This window comes from Palaemon carinicauda, chromosome 38, assembly GCF_036898095.1.
Source record: "Palaemon carinicauda isolate YSFRI2023 chromosome 38, ASM3689809v2, whole genome shotgun sequence".
Taxonomy (NCBI): Eukaryota; Metazoa; Arthropoda; class Malacostraca; order Decapoda; family Palaemonidae; genus Palaemon; species Palaemon carinicauda.
Window position 1 is genome coordinate 52160105 of NC_090762.1, and position 14700 is coordinate 52174804.

Consider the following 14700-nt stretch of genomic DNA (forward strand, 5'->3'; position numbering starts at 1 on the left):
ATTACTAATACTGTTCAGAGCTACCTTGCTGTTGAGCATTTAAAACAAATTGCTCTATTACAACAAACTAATGAATGATTGAAGATGGTCCTGCAAAATTTGTAAAAATTGACTAATATGCTGGCTTAGAGAGTTGCTGAAAAATGCAAGCTATTCAAAGAAGAAATTTTTGTATCAATTATATTATCACGTAAAAAGATATTAGAATTGAATAATTCAGGAACAAATTAGAAATATTGCTGGAGTGCCGTTGCAAAGCCGAGGAATTGCCTGTTGCATTCTTCACAACTGTTGACAAACGGAAATATTCGGGCAAGTGACGTTGGCCTTCATCATTATTTATACTGCTACTGTAACCTAGTGAATCGTATTATTTGAAAAGTATCGGCATATAAACTCATTTAAAGTAACCTTAAACTAGATTAATCGGGCCAGAAATGTCGTGTGAAGAGTCTGGTGATCAAGTCATCTTAGCGACGGCGAGCTACGACCACACCATCAAGTTATGGCAAGCTCACAGTGGCATTTGTCAGCGAACTTTACAACATGCCGAGTCTGTATCCTTTTATCTCAACAGCTGCAGCCTTGTGGCAGAATGAAATAGAAGCTTTTAAGTGTAGGCCGACGGGAAGGGGGAAACGGGAGTGACTAATCCGTCCTAGGTGTAGGGTACCGGTAGGCAGCTTTCAAGGCCGGGTGTGGCATTGCTGTGGAATGTAATGAAAGGACAGTAATTATTGACCTTAAGTTTGACGTGTAGGCCATTGAATGTTTAGGGTGTGTGTAGGAAAGCGGCCACCTATGTGTATTATTATGGTTAACTTATAATACGGCAGTGTAAGGGGGGCGTTTCCCCCCCCCCTCCGATAGGTATGTAGGTTAGGTTAGGGGGTGGGAGTTTAAATCCATTTTTAATCAGTGCATGAGGAACTGGTCACTGATATTCAAAGGCCCGAAACTTTCCAAGAAAGGTACTTACTGTTGTGTAAATCTCAAGACCTTTATAGGCAATTGATGCACTTTGGTAACCTTTATTTGAATAGAAGGTGAATATTTGGGTAGAATAGTTTTGTACAAAATGCCAAATGAAGATAATAAGAGGCGCTCCTGTTTTATTATTATGTACTTTGGTAGCCTTTGCATTTTTTTGCGACAGTTGCGATGTAAAATTTTTAATGTTATGACTGAAAAACATTTTAAAATTGAAACGGGCACAAGAACACCACCTAACCTAAGTTTCCCCGGAGCCTTTGTATATCAGCGGCCAGTTCCTCCCATATGCATGTAAAATGGACATCAGCTAACCCAAACTTTCCCCCCTAACCTAACCTACAAGCTGCGTCCTTACCTACTTACCTAAAGGGGGGTAACACCCCCCTGCAACCCCCTTTACACTGCCGTATTCTAAGTCGGGCCATCATCATGCATACATGTGGCCCCTTTTTTTTATATACCTCATTTCCCCCACCTAACCTAACACAAGAGGCGTATCCTTGCTTACTTTACTCTCTTACCGGAAGGGCTACGCCCCCTTGCGACCCTCAATTAGATTGCTTTATCTTTAGATTACCCCAAGACTAAGTCTCAACCCTGTGTTTGTTTTCCAACCATCTTCACTCCTGGCACAGTAATACTAAATCATATTTCTTAAATCATAAAACAAACCATATCATTGCATTTCAGAACAAGACAAACAACAGTTTCCCCATGAATAAAATTAATTTCACAAGAATAAAAAAAGTTTATGCCTGTCCTAATGAACTACATTTACCCCTAGAAGTTATGACTGAAAACCCTCATTTTAAAAGGAAAAAACAAGAACACCATCTATCCTAAGGTTCCTTATCTAACCTAACCAATTAGCTGTATTCTTACCCTTACATACTTCCTTACCAACGGGGATGACCCCCCTTAGACTGCTATATCATTTTGAGCTTACCTTAAGACACTTTGCAACTCTGTATTTTCTTCCCAGCTGGCTTTACTCTTGAAAATGTTTTATTGAGATGTATTTCTTAGTTTGATCGGTCCCTAAAACTTGAAACGTATGTACAGTATTTCTGGTGATTAACGCTATCAAATTTGCTTAAAATACGAGTCAGGAGGTTGACCAAGTGAAAGTCACATGACAATAGAAACCTCTCTGAATTTAAGATAAAAAATGACTACTAATATTAATGATGCAGAAAATAATAAAAAAGAGTTTGCACAGGTAACTAGGCTTGTCTGTCGGGAACTTTATGAATTGTTTTCATTAGCTTCTTGTGCCGTGGGAGAGATCAGCACAAAATTTATTCAAATATAGAATGGTAAGAGCATAAAGGAATTCTTAGCAAAAATAAGTTTGGAGGTTGGTAGTATCTGTCAATTTGACTAAGGTTATGGGGTTTAAAGAGATCTATTCTATTACTGTATGTCATTTTTAAACTCTTAAATAATATTGTACTAATACTGTACTATACTAATACTGTACACAAGTACAGATCATTGTCCTCTGATAGTAGTGTGATCTTATTAAAGTTGTAACTTCTGTTAGAGATTTAATTAAAAATTTATAATTACCGGGGAAGCCCGGCCTACCACTCAGTCAGCTAGACACCTACTCTTGTTGCCTGTCAAGTTTTGGCTTTTTTCAATTTTTTGTTTTCTTTTTCTGGAAAAATTAAATGAAGAGAACAAGGATATGCAGTTGTTTCAGGATAATGCTGCAAATAATGTACAGGGTTATTTGTAAATCTGCCATTAATCTCATTATCCTTGTGCCCTTTGTTGGGATGGCATAAGTATTTACAGTCATCCCCTTGCTAAGTATGACTGTAAGACAATGAAAATAATCTGAATCTAAGGAATTTGGTCTTCTTTGATATTGCTAGTGCTCTGTCAGTGGGAGAAAGCTTTTGTGCTGCTGCCATGACTTTTAGGGCTCTCTTGTGGTGTCTTCCCAACTCCTATTTCACTGTTGGTGGCACTGAAGGGCATGGCTTACGATGATGCTCACACTTTCTCTTCTGGATCTCAAAGATGCATACTTCCAGATCCCCATTCATCCATCGTCAAGGAAGTATGCAAGATTCACTCTGAGCAGAAAGATAGACCAGTTCAAGGTGCTGTGCTTCGGCCTGTCCACAGCACCTCAGGTGTTCACATGAGTGTTCACCAGGGTTCACAAAAATGGCATTGGTCTTTGATATCTCGAGTATTGACTGATTCTTCCAGACTCAAAGGAGACCCCTCTCCATCAGGACAGACTTCTCGAATTATGCCAAGATCTGGGGATCATGGTAGACTTTGAGAATTTGTCACTGCAACCTTTGCAGGAACTGGTATATCTAGTGATGAAGATTGAGACCAAACTAAGTAAAGTCTTTCCGTTCAAAGAAAGAATAGAGAAGCTGCCCGTTTCTGTCACAGGCCATTCTGCCAGTACATCAATAGCAAAGGTTGCTGGGACACCTGATATTCTTGGAGAGATTTGTACCTAACGGTAACTTGCAATTTCACTCTCTGCAGTGGCAGCTGAAGACGTTCTAGTCTCAGCATATAGACCCCCCGAACTTCATGGTTCCGATAGAGTCAGAGATAAAGAGAGACCTGAGTTGGTGGGTGTCAGACAACAACTTGCTCAGGGTAATAGACCTACTCTCTCCTCCCCAGAATTGATGCTCTTTACAGATGTGTCAGAAGAAGGGTGGGTGGCTCACCTGTTGCACCTCATTGCCTCCAGACTCTGGTTCAAATCCGAGTGACAGTGCCCTCTACACTTCCTGGGAGTGCGGTCTGCCTTCCTAGCCTTAAAGCAATTCTATCAGCTTCTTTGAGGGCACTCTGTTGTGCTGATGAGCAACAACACCACAGTAGTGGGGTACATAAACAAGCAAGGAGGTACTTTTTTAAAGCCCCTCTGCCATCTAGCTGTGGTAATCCTAAGGTGAACGTAAGTCAACTTGGTAGCCCTATCAACCTGTTTCATCCCGGGCTAGAGCAATGTTCTTTCTGGCAATCTGAGCAGGAAAACTGATAGTTGGCTCCAAGTGGTCTTTCAATAATCAGATAGCCATCAAAGTCTTAACTTTGTAGGGTTCGCCAATTATCGAACTGTTCGCAACCGCCCTCAACTGGAAGCTTCCGGTATACTGCTCTCCAGTACCAGATCTCCAGGCAGTCTGGCAAGACGCCTTCCGACACTAGTGGGTCAACTTGGACGTCTATGCGTTTCCCACTGTCTGCCTAGTAAAGAGCTTCTAAACAAGGTAACAGCATCAAAAGACCTCTTGATGACCCTAATAGCTCTGATGTGGTGACGTGTAGAATGGTTCCTGGACCTTCTTCAACTGCTTACATAGTCACTGAGGGAGGTCCAACCACTTCTCGATTTACTCAGACAACCACACAGGAAGATCTTCCACCAAGCAGCAACGTTGCTACGACTTCATGCCTGGAGATTATAAAGCAACTCCTCACAGCTCGAGGCTTTTCTCAACCAGTTGCGAGGAGGATGGCAGGATGCCTCTGTGGGTCGTCTTTTCGCCGTATACCAAGTGAAGTGGTCCGTCCTTTGTGGTTGGTGTCATGGATTGGGTGTTGCTCCTCTCAGTGCCACTATCCCAACTATAGTAGAGTTTTGGTTATACCTCAGTGAGGAAAAACTGTGCTCAGTTTTGGTGGTGAAAGGCTACTGCTCAGCCTTAGGACTTGCTTTTAGATTGAATGGAGTTGACATTTCCTCCTCGACGGCATTGTCCCCTCATACAGAGTTTTGAGCGCATTTGCCCTCAGTTGGAAGTCATACCTTCTCCTTGGAATGTAGTTGGCGTACTGCGATCTCTGAAAGGAGCACCTTACGAAATACCCAAGTCAGTCATGAGACTGGGATTTGATCTAGAAGAAGACAGTTATCCTGATAGCCCTGGCCTCTGTAAAGAAAGTCAGCAAGTTACATGGTTTGACCTCCTATGTCACCCATTCAAGAACTTGCCCCAAGTGGCATTCAGTTTCATCCATGAGTTTGTGGCTGTAACAGGTCCTAGATTAGAGCCCTTAAGGGTTGAGAGTCTCTGTTCAGTAACTGCTGATCCGAATCAACTGTTACTGTGCCCTTTGAGGGCACTGAAGAAATACCTTAAAAGAACCTCCAGAGCTTGTCCACAGGTCAACAGACTCTTTGTCGGCACGGGATCAAGCTCGTTATTGACTAAGCCTTACAAACAGACTCCACTCCTGACCGTAGACCCAGAGTTCACAACATCATTGGTGTTAACACACCCCTGGCATTCAAGAAGAACTTTTCAGTGATGCACGCATTGCAAGCAGACGTGTGGAAACATCAAACTATGTTCACAGCCCATTACCAGCAAGACATAACCCACAGGAACCTAGATACTGTTTCGATAGGTCTTGTTGCATCTGCGCAAAATGTGGTTATGAACACCTCAGATGCCTTGTAGGACAAGTAGCACCGGTTGAGGAGAGATATTACTAGGTAGTAAGCCTTGAATGAATGTGTGAGTGAGTGGCTGCTTGGTCCTTCATTCTGCGCTCTCTAGGGGTTTCAGCATCCAAGAACACTGCAAGCTGACCTTTGCTGACTGCAGGTATGGACCATAGTCCCTTGTGTAACCTGATATATGTGAATATATTCGATATGTCCCCGATTTCTTTGCAAGGTGGAATCGGGCAATGTCTAGGTTAAGTGTGGAGCTTAGTTTCAATATTACACTTACCTGGTCAAGGCACAATGCTCAGTTCTAACAATATTACCAATTACCCAGGCCACTAATTCTCTCTCAAAAGTTTGCGAGGTGTTAGGATCCCCTCTAAACAGCTCGTGCAAAGAACAGGGTAAGTACCCCGCTCCAGTTACTAGCCAGTTGGTTTTAGAACTTCCACCCACCTAAGGGTGTCTCTCCACTGTAAAGAGTGGAACAGTTTGTATATAGTGCCAGAACAAATTACAAATTTGGTAATAATTTTTATTTTTCTTAGCTATACAAACCTGTACCTTTCAACACATACTGATCCTGCGATCACCTGTCATCAAAGAAGTCCTGTCTGCAATTGGAAAGCCATGTTTCATAACTAGTACAGTTGTCAACAGGGTGGCAGTCTACCTTTCACTCCCCCTCTGCTAACTAGCGGTGGGTAGTTACACCTTGCTTAAAAGTCTTACGGCTAGTTACAGCTATCGCTGAAGTATATCTCCACTGTAAAGAGCTCTAGGTTTGTATAATTAGGAAAAATAAAAATTTTTTTATACTGTACTATTTTGTCAGCCTCTAGTGGCATGAAAGCTAGCGACAGTTCTGTGTCTGAAGATTAGTCCGATAGCCAATCGGTCAACCTTGGAATCTCTTTAGAGTATTGCCCTGGTTCAGTGCTCAGTCCAGCACAAGGATACTTAGTGAATAAGGAACTTCCCACTGAGGTTATGTATCAAAATAGTGGAGGAGGTACCTCTGGAAACAAAAAACACCAAGTCTGACTCCCCATTCAGTTGTAGTCAGCCTAGTTCTCTCACGAGACACGATGCATTTAGTCTAAGATAGTGGTTTCATGATAAGCCTGGAATGAAATGTCGAATGATTGGCCCTCTACCCTTCTTTCTTCCCGCTCTTTAGACGGCAGATGCTGGTGAGCTTTATAACCAAGCAACCTTTCTTTTCTAACAAGGTTTAAAGGTTATTCGTGATTACTAGTGTCAAGGGACAGGACAATGCTTTAGAGATTGACCATGGATACACATGGTCAGTCCCCAAGCTCCCTCTCCATCTAGTTCCAGGGAGGGTCAGGCAATGGCTGCTGATGACTCAGTAGGTAGACCTAAGGCTCCCTCAAGCTCATAAGGAGGGTGAGGCTGCAGACAGTACTAGAAACTATCGAGCTTGAGCAGGTCTCGAACTCCTGTCCAACGGATTGTGTGACAGGGATATTTCCAATAGGCTACCATAAGCCCTGCTAGGAATTACCGGTACTTCCTATCCTCTAGAATGTATTCAGCCAATTCTTAGATGCCTTTACATACTCTATAGAAGAATATCGGTTCTGTGACCGATTACAGTACTGTACTACTGTATTTACACTTGATATGAGCCTACACATTTGCTGAATAGTCTGGCCCATTCTTTACACATTCTCCTCTTTCCTCATACACCTGACAACACTTAAGATAACCGAAAAAATTTTCTTCACTCTTGGGGTTAATTATTTCACTAATTGTTCGGTTGTTATTTTCCACTCAAGGTAGAATAGACTCTTATGCTATGATTAGCAGGTTTTCTAGGAGAAGGACACTCTTGGGTATTGTCATAGCCTCTGTATAGTGGTCTTCCAGTGTCTAGGGTTAGAGTTCTCTTCCTTTCCTCACTGGGCTATTTTCTCTGTTAGAGTCCTTAGGCTTCTAGCATCCTGCATATCCAACTAGGATTGTAGCTTAGCTAGTAATAATAATGATAATATCTGCGTCATCTCCATGCTAAGACCATTTGGAAGTTGGCAGGAGTTTTCACCATCGCTCCTATAGAGAACCAGGTGTTCTGACATTTCTCAGGAAAGTTGCACCAGCCTGATCTGGGTACATGGGACTTTATACCCAATGAGGATGAGGATATTAAAGGATGATGGTGTTACTCAAACCTGAGTCCTGTTAGTTATATTTCCTGCCTCAAAAGTGCTAGTCTAGCCAACTGACGAAAGTTGTAATTATCATCTTAAATTTTAACCGTTGTTGCAGCTTTGTTGAATTCATACTCCTATTTAGGACTGAGTTGTATCGTTAGGAAAAATATAAATTACAGTACGCTACTTCTAAGATATGTGATTGTAAACAATTTTCACAGCTCATCATATTTAATATTCTGTCATTTTGTTTACTTTCTTAACTTTATTAAACAGCAAGTCAATGCTATGGAAATAACACCAGATCGTCAATTATTAGCAGCTGCTGGCTACCAACACATACGGATGTATGACATAAACTCATCTGCTCCAAACCCAGTCATAAACTATGAGGGTATTAGCAAAAATGTCACAGCTGTAGGCTTTCAAGAAGATGGTAAATGGATGTATACTGGAGGAGAAGACTGCACAGCCAAAATCTGGGATCTAAGGTAGTACAGTAGTACCAATATAAATTTTTTTAATCACTTTCTTCTACTGTATTTACAAGACTTTACTTTGTTCTTTATTGGTTTCATCTCAAGCTAAATTTGTTCATATGCATATGCAAACCTTTATTACTTTCAAATAGGGATGTATTCAGTGGATCTGGAAGGACCATCGAATCGTTAACAAGATAGTTGGTTAATGGCTGGTGGTGCGATGGTAAAGCCCTACCCACCCTACTGTCACAGAGTAGACATTTTTTCTTTGGCTGCAGCTGGTGCAAACATATTATAGCACTGCTCTTGCAACTGTTGAGTCTTTTCTTATATTAATTTGTGATAAGTGTTGGTTTTTTGTTTTTATTTGTTCCTACACAAATGCAAACTCTCTTCCTTTAATAGGCATATGACTTCAACAAAGCTGGAGTGGCTATTAAAACTTTAACCAAGTAGTAATAACTAATGGCAGGGGGTTGCAAAGCCTGCCTACCTGTCAGTCAGCTAGGTATTCACTTTTGACTTCGACCTCAAACACTGCATTACTACACATGTACTCTTGCTGCCACCCAAATTTGGCTGTTTTTTTTTTTTTTTCAATATTAATCTTACCCGATGATCATGTAGCTGTCAACTCTGTTGCCCGACAAAATTCTACGGTCGGGATACGCCAGCGATCGCTATACAGGTGGGGGTGTACACAACAGCGCCATCTATGGGCAGGTACTCAAGTACTTCTTGTCAACAAGAACTCAATTTTTCCTCTGTCGTGCCACCGGCTAGACCTACTTGGATACGCTGTTGATTCTGGAGTTATTGTTCACGATTTGGTGATGTATTTGCTCTAGAGTTTAGCCTTCGCTATTCAGGAAGCTTTATCATTAGCTTAGCAAGCTTTTGGAATTAATTTGATTTAATTATGGTGACGAAGAGAGTATGAACTCTCTTTCACTTTTAAATGGCCGACCCTTCCCTTAGACGGGAGTGTTGGTGTCGAAGAGAGTATAGACTCTCTTTCACTTTTTATACCCACCCTTCCCTTAGACGGAAGTGTGTTTAGGTTTTTGGTAATTTTGCTTAACGAAGTTATAGATTTATTTTATATCTCTCCGCCATTTATAGGCCTCTTCGATTAACTTCCATTTATTATAAACTTATAAAATTAATTTTTATGTTTGTTTATATGCGACCTTTCCTAATAGTAGGCGGTCCTTACTTGGAACCGAAGTTAATTAACATTGAGCCCGTCATATCGTTTTTCCTGTTAAGAATTTATGCTATTTTAATTTTAATGTTTTTGAAAGAATTTCTTTGATAGTCTCGTACTGTTTTCAAAGTTGAACTAACGTTTTGTTTAGTCTTCGCAGTTGTTGACGTTCAGAACGTTCAACTTGCACTCTATCGTTACGATAGAGTGAGAGTATTTCACGGTTTCACGTTGCAGTAAGAGTAAACCGATTCTAGCGTTTCGTTCATTCTTTCTTAGCTTAAATGGTTTTAATTCTAATAAAGGAACTTTTTATTTGGGAAACCTTTCAGTTTTTTTCCTTTAACAAATAATATGTTTTAACGATATATATAATTGGGCTCATCTCTCAGGTTCTTAGTCAAGAGAGAGAGAGAGAGAGATAGAGACGGAGGGAGAGAGAGGAGGATAAACGTTTCGTTCAAGCGGGTAACGTTGTTCTCGTTTTTTTGCTCTTCTCCCTAGTCGCTATAGGGGAAGAAGGTAAAACGTTTCTAGAGTTTTATTCTTGTTCCCAGGCTTTATGCGGTGAGAGATTTTAAACGTAGTTTATTTGATCTAGTGTTTAGTCTCTTTTCCAGCCACTGAATTCTTTATCTTTCATTATGTTTTTCTGTTACATTGTAATACTGTTTTTGCAATTACTACCTTTTAATGAAGGATAGGATTGCGTGTTTCAGGTACAAACCACTTAAAGTTTCGAGTTCAGTGAAATAAGTGCAAACAGAAAATCAAAAGTGATAAAGTGATATGCGCAAAGTGTTACAGTGTTGCGTTCGAGGGTTCGTCTGTTCGTGCCAGTTGTTCACCTAGTCCGATACCTCTTACAAGCTCCCAAGCCCAGGGGAGAAGTAATGTCGAAGGACTTATGGGTTCCACAGGCCTTGATCAACGAACAGACGTTTCCCTCCGTGGTTTCGGGTGTATCTACACACGTTGCCGACGTGATCACCCCACCCACACAAAGACGAGAGAGCCCATTTATTCCTCGTCTGCGGAAGAGGTTTCTCGCAGAAACCATGGACCAAATCTTGCAGCTTTTAAGTGCAAGTCGGTCCCTTCCGCGCAAGTCCAACGGCCTAGGTGTAGCCACTGGGTCAGTTCGGACTTGCTGCAGTACGACAACTGCACACCTCCCAAGAGAGGCAAGGTGGTACCGCAACAGGCAGTAACTCCGTCTGTTGCCGCACCAGCGGTTTTAGACCCTCAGTCACAACGGACAGTAGCTCCGTTTGTTGTTGTCTTTCATAGACCCTAGTGGTCCATGCTGCAGACTATACAGTCTCAGCTTGCTCCTTCATGCAGGAGTATCATGCTGGAAGGTTGACAATGCACCTGTTAACCTACAACCCGCCGAGGTTGTGCGCTCAGCAGATACTGCGGCTGCCTGCTCCCACCCTCCACCTGTGAGAGCTCCACCACCGATGCGCAGTCCACCCTGCCAGACGCATGTTCTTGCTGCACCATCTGCTAACATGCGTGAGCTACCGCATCAGCAGTGGGAAGGTTCTGTAGAGCTGCCGGGTTCCAGCACTATGCGGCATTCTCCGCAGCCCATGCAGCATGCTCTGCATACCTTACAGCATGCTCCGCATACCATGCAGCATGCTCTGCATACCTTACAGCATGCTATGCATACCATGCAGCATGAGCCGCATACCTTACAGCATGCTCCGCATACCATACCGCATGCTCCTCAACCCACCGCAGCCCCTCCCACGCTCCAGCACTCTGCTTTTGTTGTTGCCAGCTCCCACACTCCGACTGCTGAGAAGGTTGACGATGCACCCGTGGGCCTACACCTCCCACGGTTGTGCGCCCGGCATGGCTTCCTGCTCTCACACTCTTGTTGTGAGAGCTCCTCCACCCATGCACAAGTCAACCCTGCCAGATGTATGATGACTCCCACACACAGAGCACTCCGTTGCCGTGCGTGAGCTACCACAAGCTGCCGTGTTTTGACACGGTGTGTCAGCCTCCGCAACACACTGTGGTTACCGCCACTCGCCAGCAGCAAACTAGTCAGTCAGGAGATGAGGCTTCCCCACACAACTTTGGTTGTTGCCAACTCACAAACTGTCATACAGTTACAGTGAACCCTCGCTACTTCGCGGTTCGACCATCGCGGATTCACCACTTCGCGGATTTTTTCCATAACCCATATATATACAGTAATATATATATATATATATATATATATATATATATATATATATATATATATATATATATATATATATGTATGCATGTATTTATGTATATATGTAGGTATGTATATGTGTATACATATAAATATATATATATATACACACACACACACACACATATATATATATATATATATATACAGTATATATATATATATATCTATATATCTAAAGTAGGAAGATGTGATGTAGTTCTAAGGGAAAAGTATGGGAAATATGTCTGGGTAATAAGCAAAGCTCTACCTCCAGTTTGTTTCTACATTATGATCAGAGATAAATGTAAACAAAACATTGGTTGCCATTTTTTATCGTGCTTTTTAGCATGTTTAGGAAATGCATGATATAAAATCACCTTTACTATTTGTGCCTGTTTTAGTTTAGGGTACTGTAGTACATGCATTAAGTGTTCTGTACATTAAAGGGTAGTTTGTTAACAGTACTACGTACAAGGGAAGGTTTTAAAAGTCTGAATATACATGTTGAATAAATAGGTAAATATGGTGTCACTACTTCGCGGATTTTCACCTATCGCGGCCGCGACTGGAACCTATCTACCGCGATAAACGAGGGTTCACTGTACATGACGTTGCCTTCTGGTCTGCTACTTATACACCAGTGCTGTATGTCCTCACGCTCCTGTTGTGGTTGACAGTTCACAGACTGTCAAGCAGTTTCATACGTTGCCTTCTGGTCTGCTGCTTTTGCACCAGTGAAACCCTTACTGAGAGAACCTAGCTTTTCTCGGATATGGTTCCTGTAGATGAGAAAGTGCTGTTCTCCCTCCTTCTGATATTCCCTTGAGGACTCTGTCATTTGGAGAGGAGCCTTAAGCTGCTTAGCCTCCTATGGACTTTTATTTAAGCATAACATGCTTCCAGGGAGGGTAAATGGTTCCGCTTCAGTCGCTAACCCCGTCTGTTGCCACACCTGCTCCCATAGACCTTGGGCTTTGTTGCAAGACATGCAGTCCAAGCTTAGTCCTTGATAGAGGATTTTTTTACGGAGTCAGTGTGTCACTGGGAAGACGTTCAACAACCAGCAGAGGTGACTTGTTGTGACGCAGTGCGGCAACCTCAGCAACCCGATAAGGAGTTGTCTGTACTACCCAGACAGTCTAGACAGTTTCGGGTTGTCGCTGTACTTCCTCGCTTCCCCATGGTTGACAGTTCACAGGCTGTGCAGCAGTACCATGATCTTGTGTCCGGCTCCATCACGCATCCACCAGTGCGACCGGATTCAGCGAGTCAGACGTTGCCCACTCCGTTGCCGTTTCCTCATCAGTTTCGGATGAGGAACCCTCTGATGAGGACATGGCTGAATGAGAAGATCAATCCCCAGCCCTGCTATCCATCCAGAAGATGCTGAAGAAGGAATACGGCCCTGTCAGGCTGTGGATGAGTCTGGTTAGGACACTGTCATCCGTGGTGCATTTGGTGTCACTTGGAAGACTACACCTCCGTCCTCTTCGGTTTCATCTAGCTCTTCACTGGAAAAGGACAAGACGCTAGAAGCGGTCTCGATCCCGGTTTCCGGAAGATAAGTCTGGTCTAACCTGAGGAAAGGACTTTATCAACCTTTTATAGGGTCTTCCCCTGACTGTTCAGACTCCCAACCACGTTCTCTTCTCAGACGCATCGGACGTAGGCTGGGGTGCGACCTTAGGCGGTAGGGAATGCTCGGGATTATGGAACTCGCGTCAAAGGACAATGCATTTTAACTGCAAGAAGCTTCTGGCAGTAAGTCTGACCTGGAAAAGCTTCAGGTCTCTCCTTCAAGACAAAGTAATGGAGGTCAACACGGACAACTCCCTGCTTTGATGTTCATCTCCTAGCAAGGAGGGACCTACTCTCTGACATGGTGCGAGTTCGCTAGTGACCTCCTCTCCTGTTCAACAGGTCTTGACTTTTCACTAGTAACAAATTTCTTCCAAGGCAACTTGAATGTCTTAGCAGTTTGTCTCAGTAGGAAGGGACAATAATTCCAACATATTGGACCCTCCACAGAGATGTATGCAAGAGACTTTGGGTCACTTGGGGCCATCCAACCATGGATCTCTTCGCAACCTCGATGTCCAAGAGGCTCTCAACAGACCCAGCAGTGGTTCTTTTAGATGCCTTTCTACTAGATTAGTCTCATCTAGATCTATATGCATTCCCTCCGTTCTAGTTTGTCAACAAGGTACTGCAGAAGTTCGCCTCTCACGTTGGGACAAAGTTGGCCCGCGAGAGAATAACTTACCGAGGTACTTCGATGGCTAGTAGACGTTCCCAGAACTCTTCCCCTAAGGGTGGACCTGCTACGTCTGCCACGCGTAAGAAGGTACTCCAAGGCCTCCACGCTCTTCGTCTCACTGCCTTCAGAGTATCGAAAGACTCTCGAGAACTAGAGGTTTTTCGAAGGAGGCAACCAGAGCGATTGTTAGAGCAAGGAGAACATCCACCCTTAGAGTCTACCAATCGAAGTGGGGAATCTTCCTAAACTGGTGCAAGTCAGTATCCGTATCCTCGACCAGTACCTCTGTAACCCAAATAGCTGACTTCCTCTTATATCTGAGAAAAGAGCGATCTCTTTCAGCTCCCACTTTCAAGGGTTACAGAAGCTTGTTGGCATCAGTCTTCCGTCACAGAGGCTTAGATCTTTTTAACTATAAAGATCTACAGGACCTCCTTAAGTCTTTTGAGACCACGAAGGAGCGTCGTTTGGTTACACCTGGTTGGAATTTAGACGTGGTTCTAAGATTCCTTATGTTAGATAGGTTCGAACCACTTCAATCAGCCTCCCTGAAAGATCTCACCTTTAAGATTCTTTTCCTGATATGCTTTACCAGCTAAAAGAGTCAGTGAGATTCATGCCTTCAGCAAGAACATCGGATTTTCATCCGAAACGGCTACATGTTCTACATCTTGGTTTTCTAGCCAAACACGAGCTGCCTTCTCGGCCTTGACCAATATCGTTCTTTATTCCAAACTTATCGATATGGTTGGAAAGGAACTAGAAAGAGTATTATGTCCTGTAGAGCTCTTAAGTTCTTTTTTAAAAAACCTTTACGAGGCCCGTCTGAAGCTTTATGGTGTTCAGTTAAGAATTCATCTTTGCCTATGTCAGAGAATTCTTTATCCTATTATTTTCAGACTGTTAATACGAGAAGCTCATT

The 14700-nt window shown here is 42.8% G+C and overlaps 1 protein-coding gene across 1 annotated transcript in view; it reads left to right on the top strand.

The window, feature by feature from the left end:
* The first annotated feature begins 265 nt into the window (after positions 1 to 265).
* LOC137630626 (target of rapamycin complex subunit lst8-like) overlaps positions 266 to 14700 on the top strand; it is a 158663-nt gene continuing 144228 nt past the window's right edge. Inside the window, exons 1-2 of the mRNA XM_068362232.1 lie at positions 266 to 557; positions 7888 to 8102. Of these exons, the coding sequence (XP_068218333.1) occupies positions 438 to 557; positions 7888 to 8102 (335 nt within the window). The 5' untranslated portion in view covers positions 266 to 437. The remainder of the gene's footprint in view (positions 558 to 7887; positions 8103 to 14700) is intronic.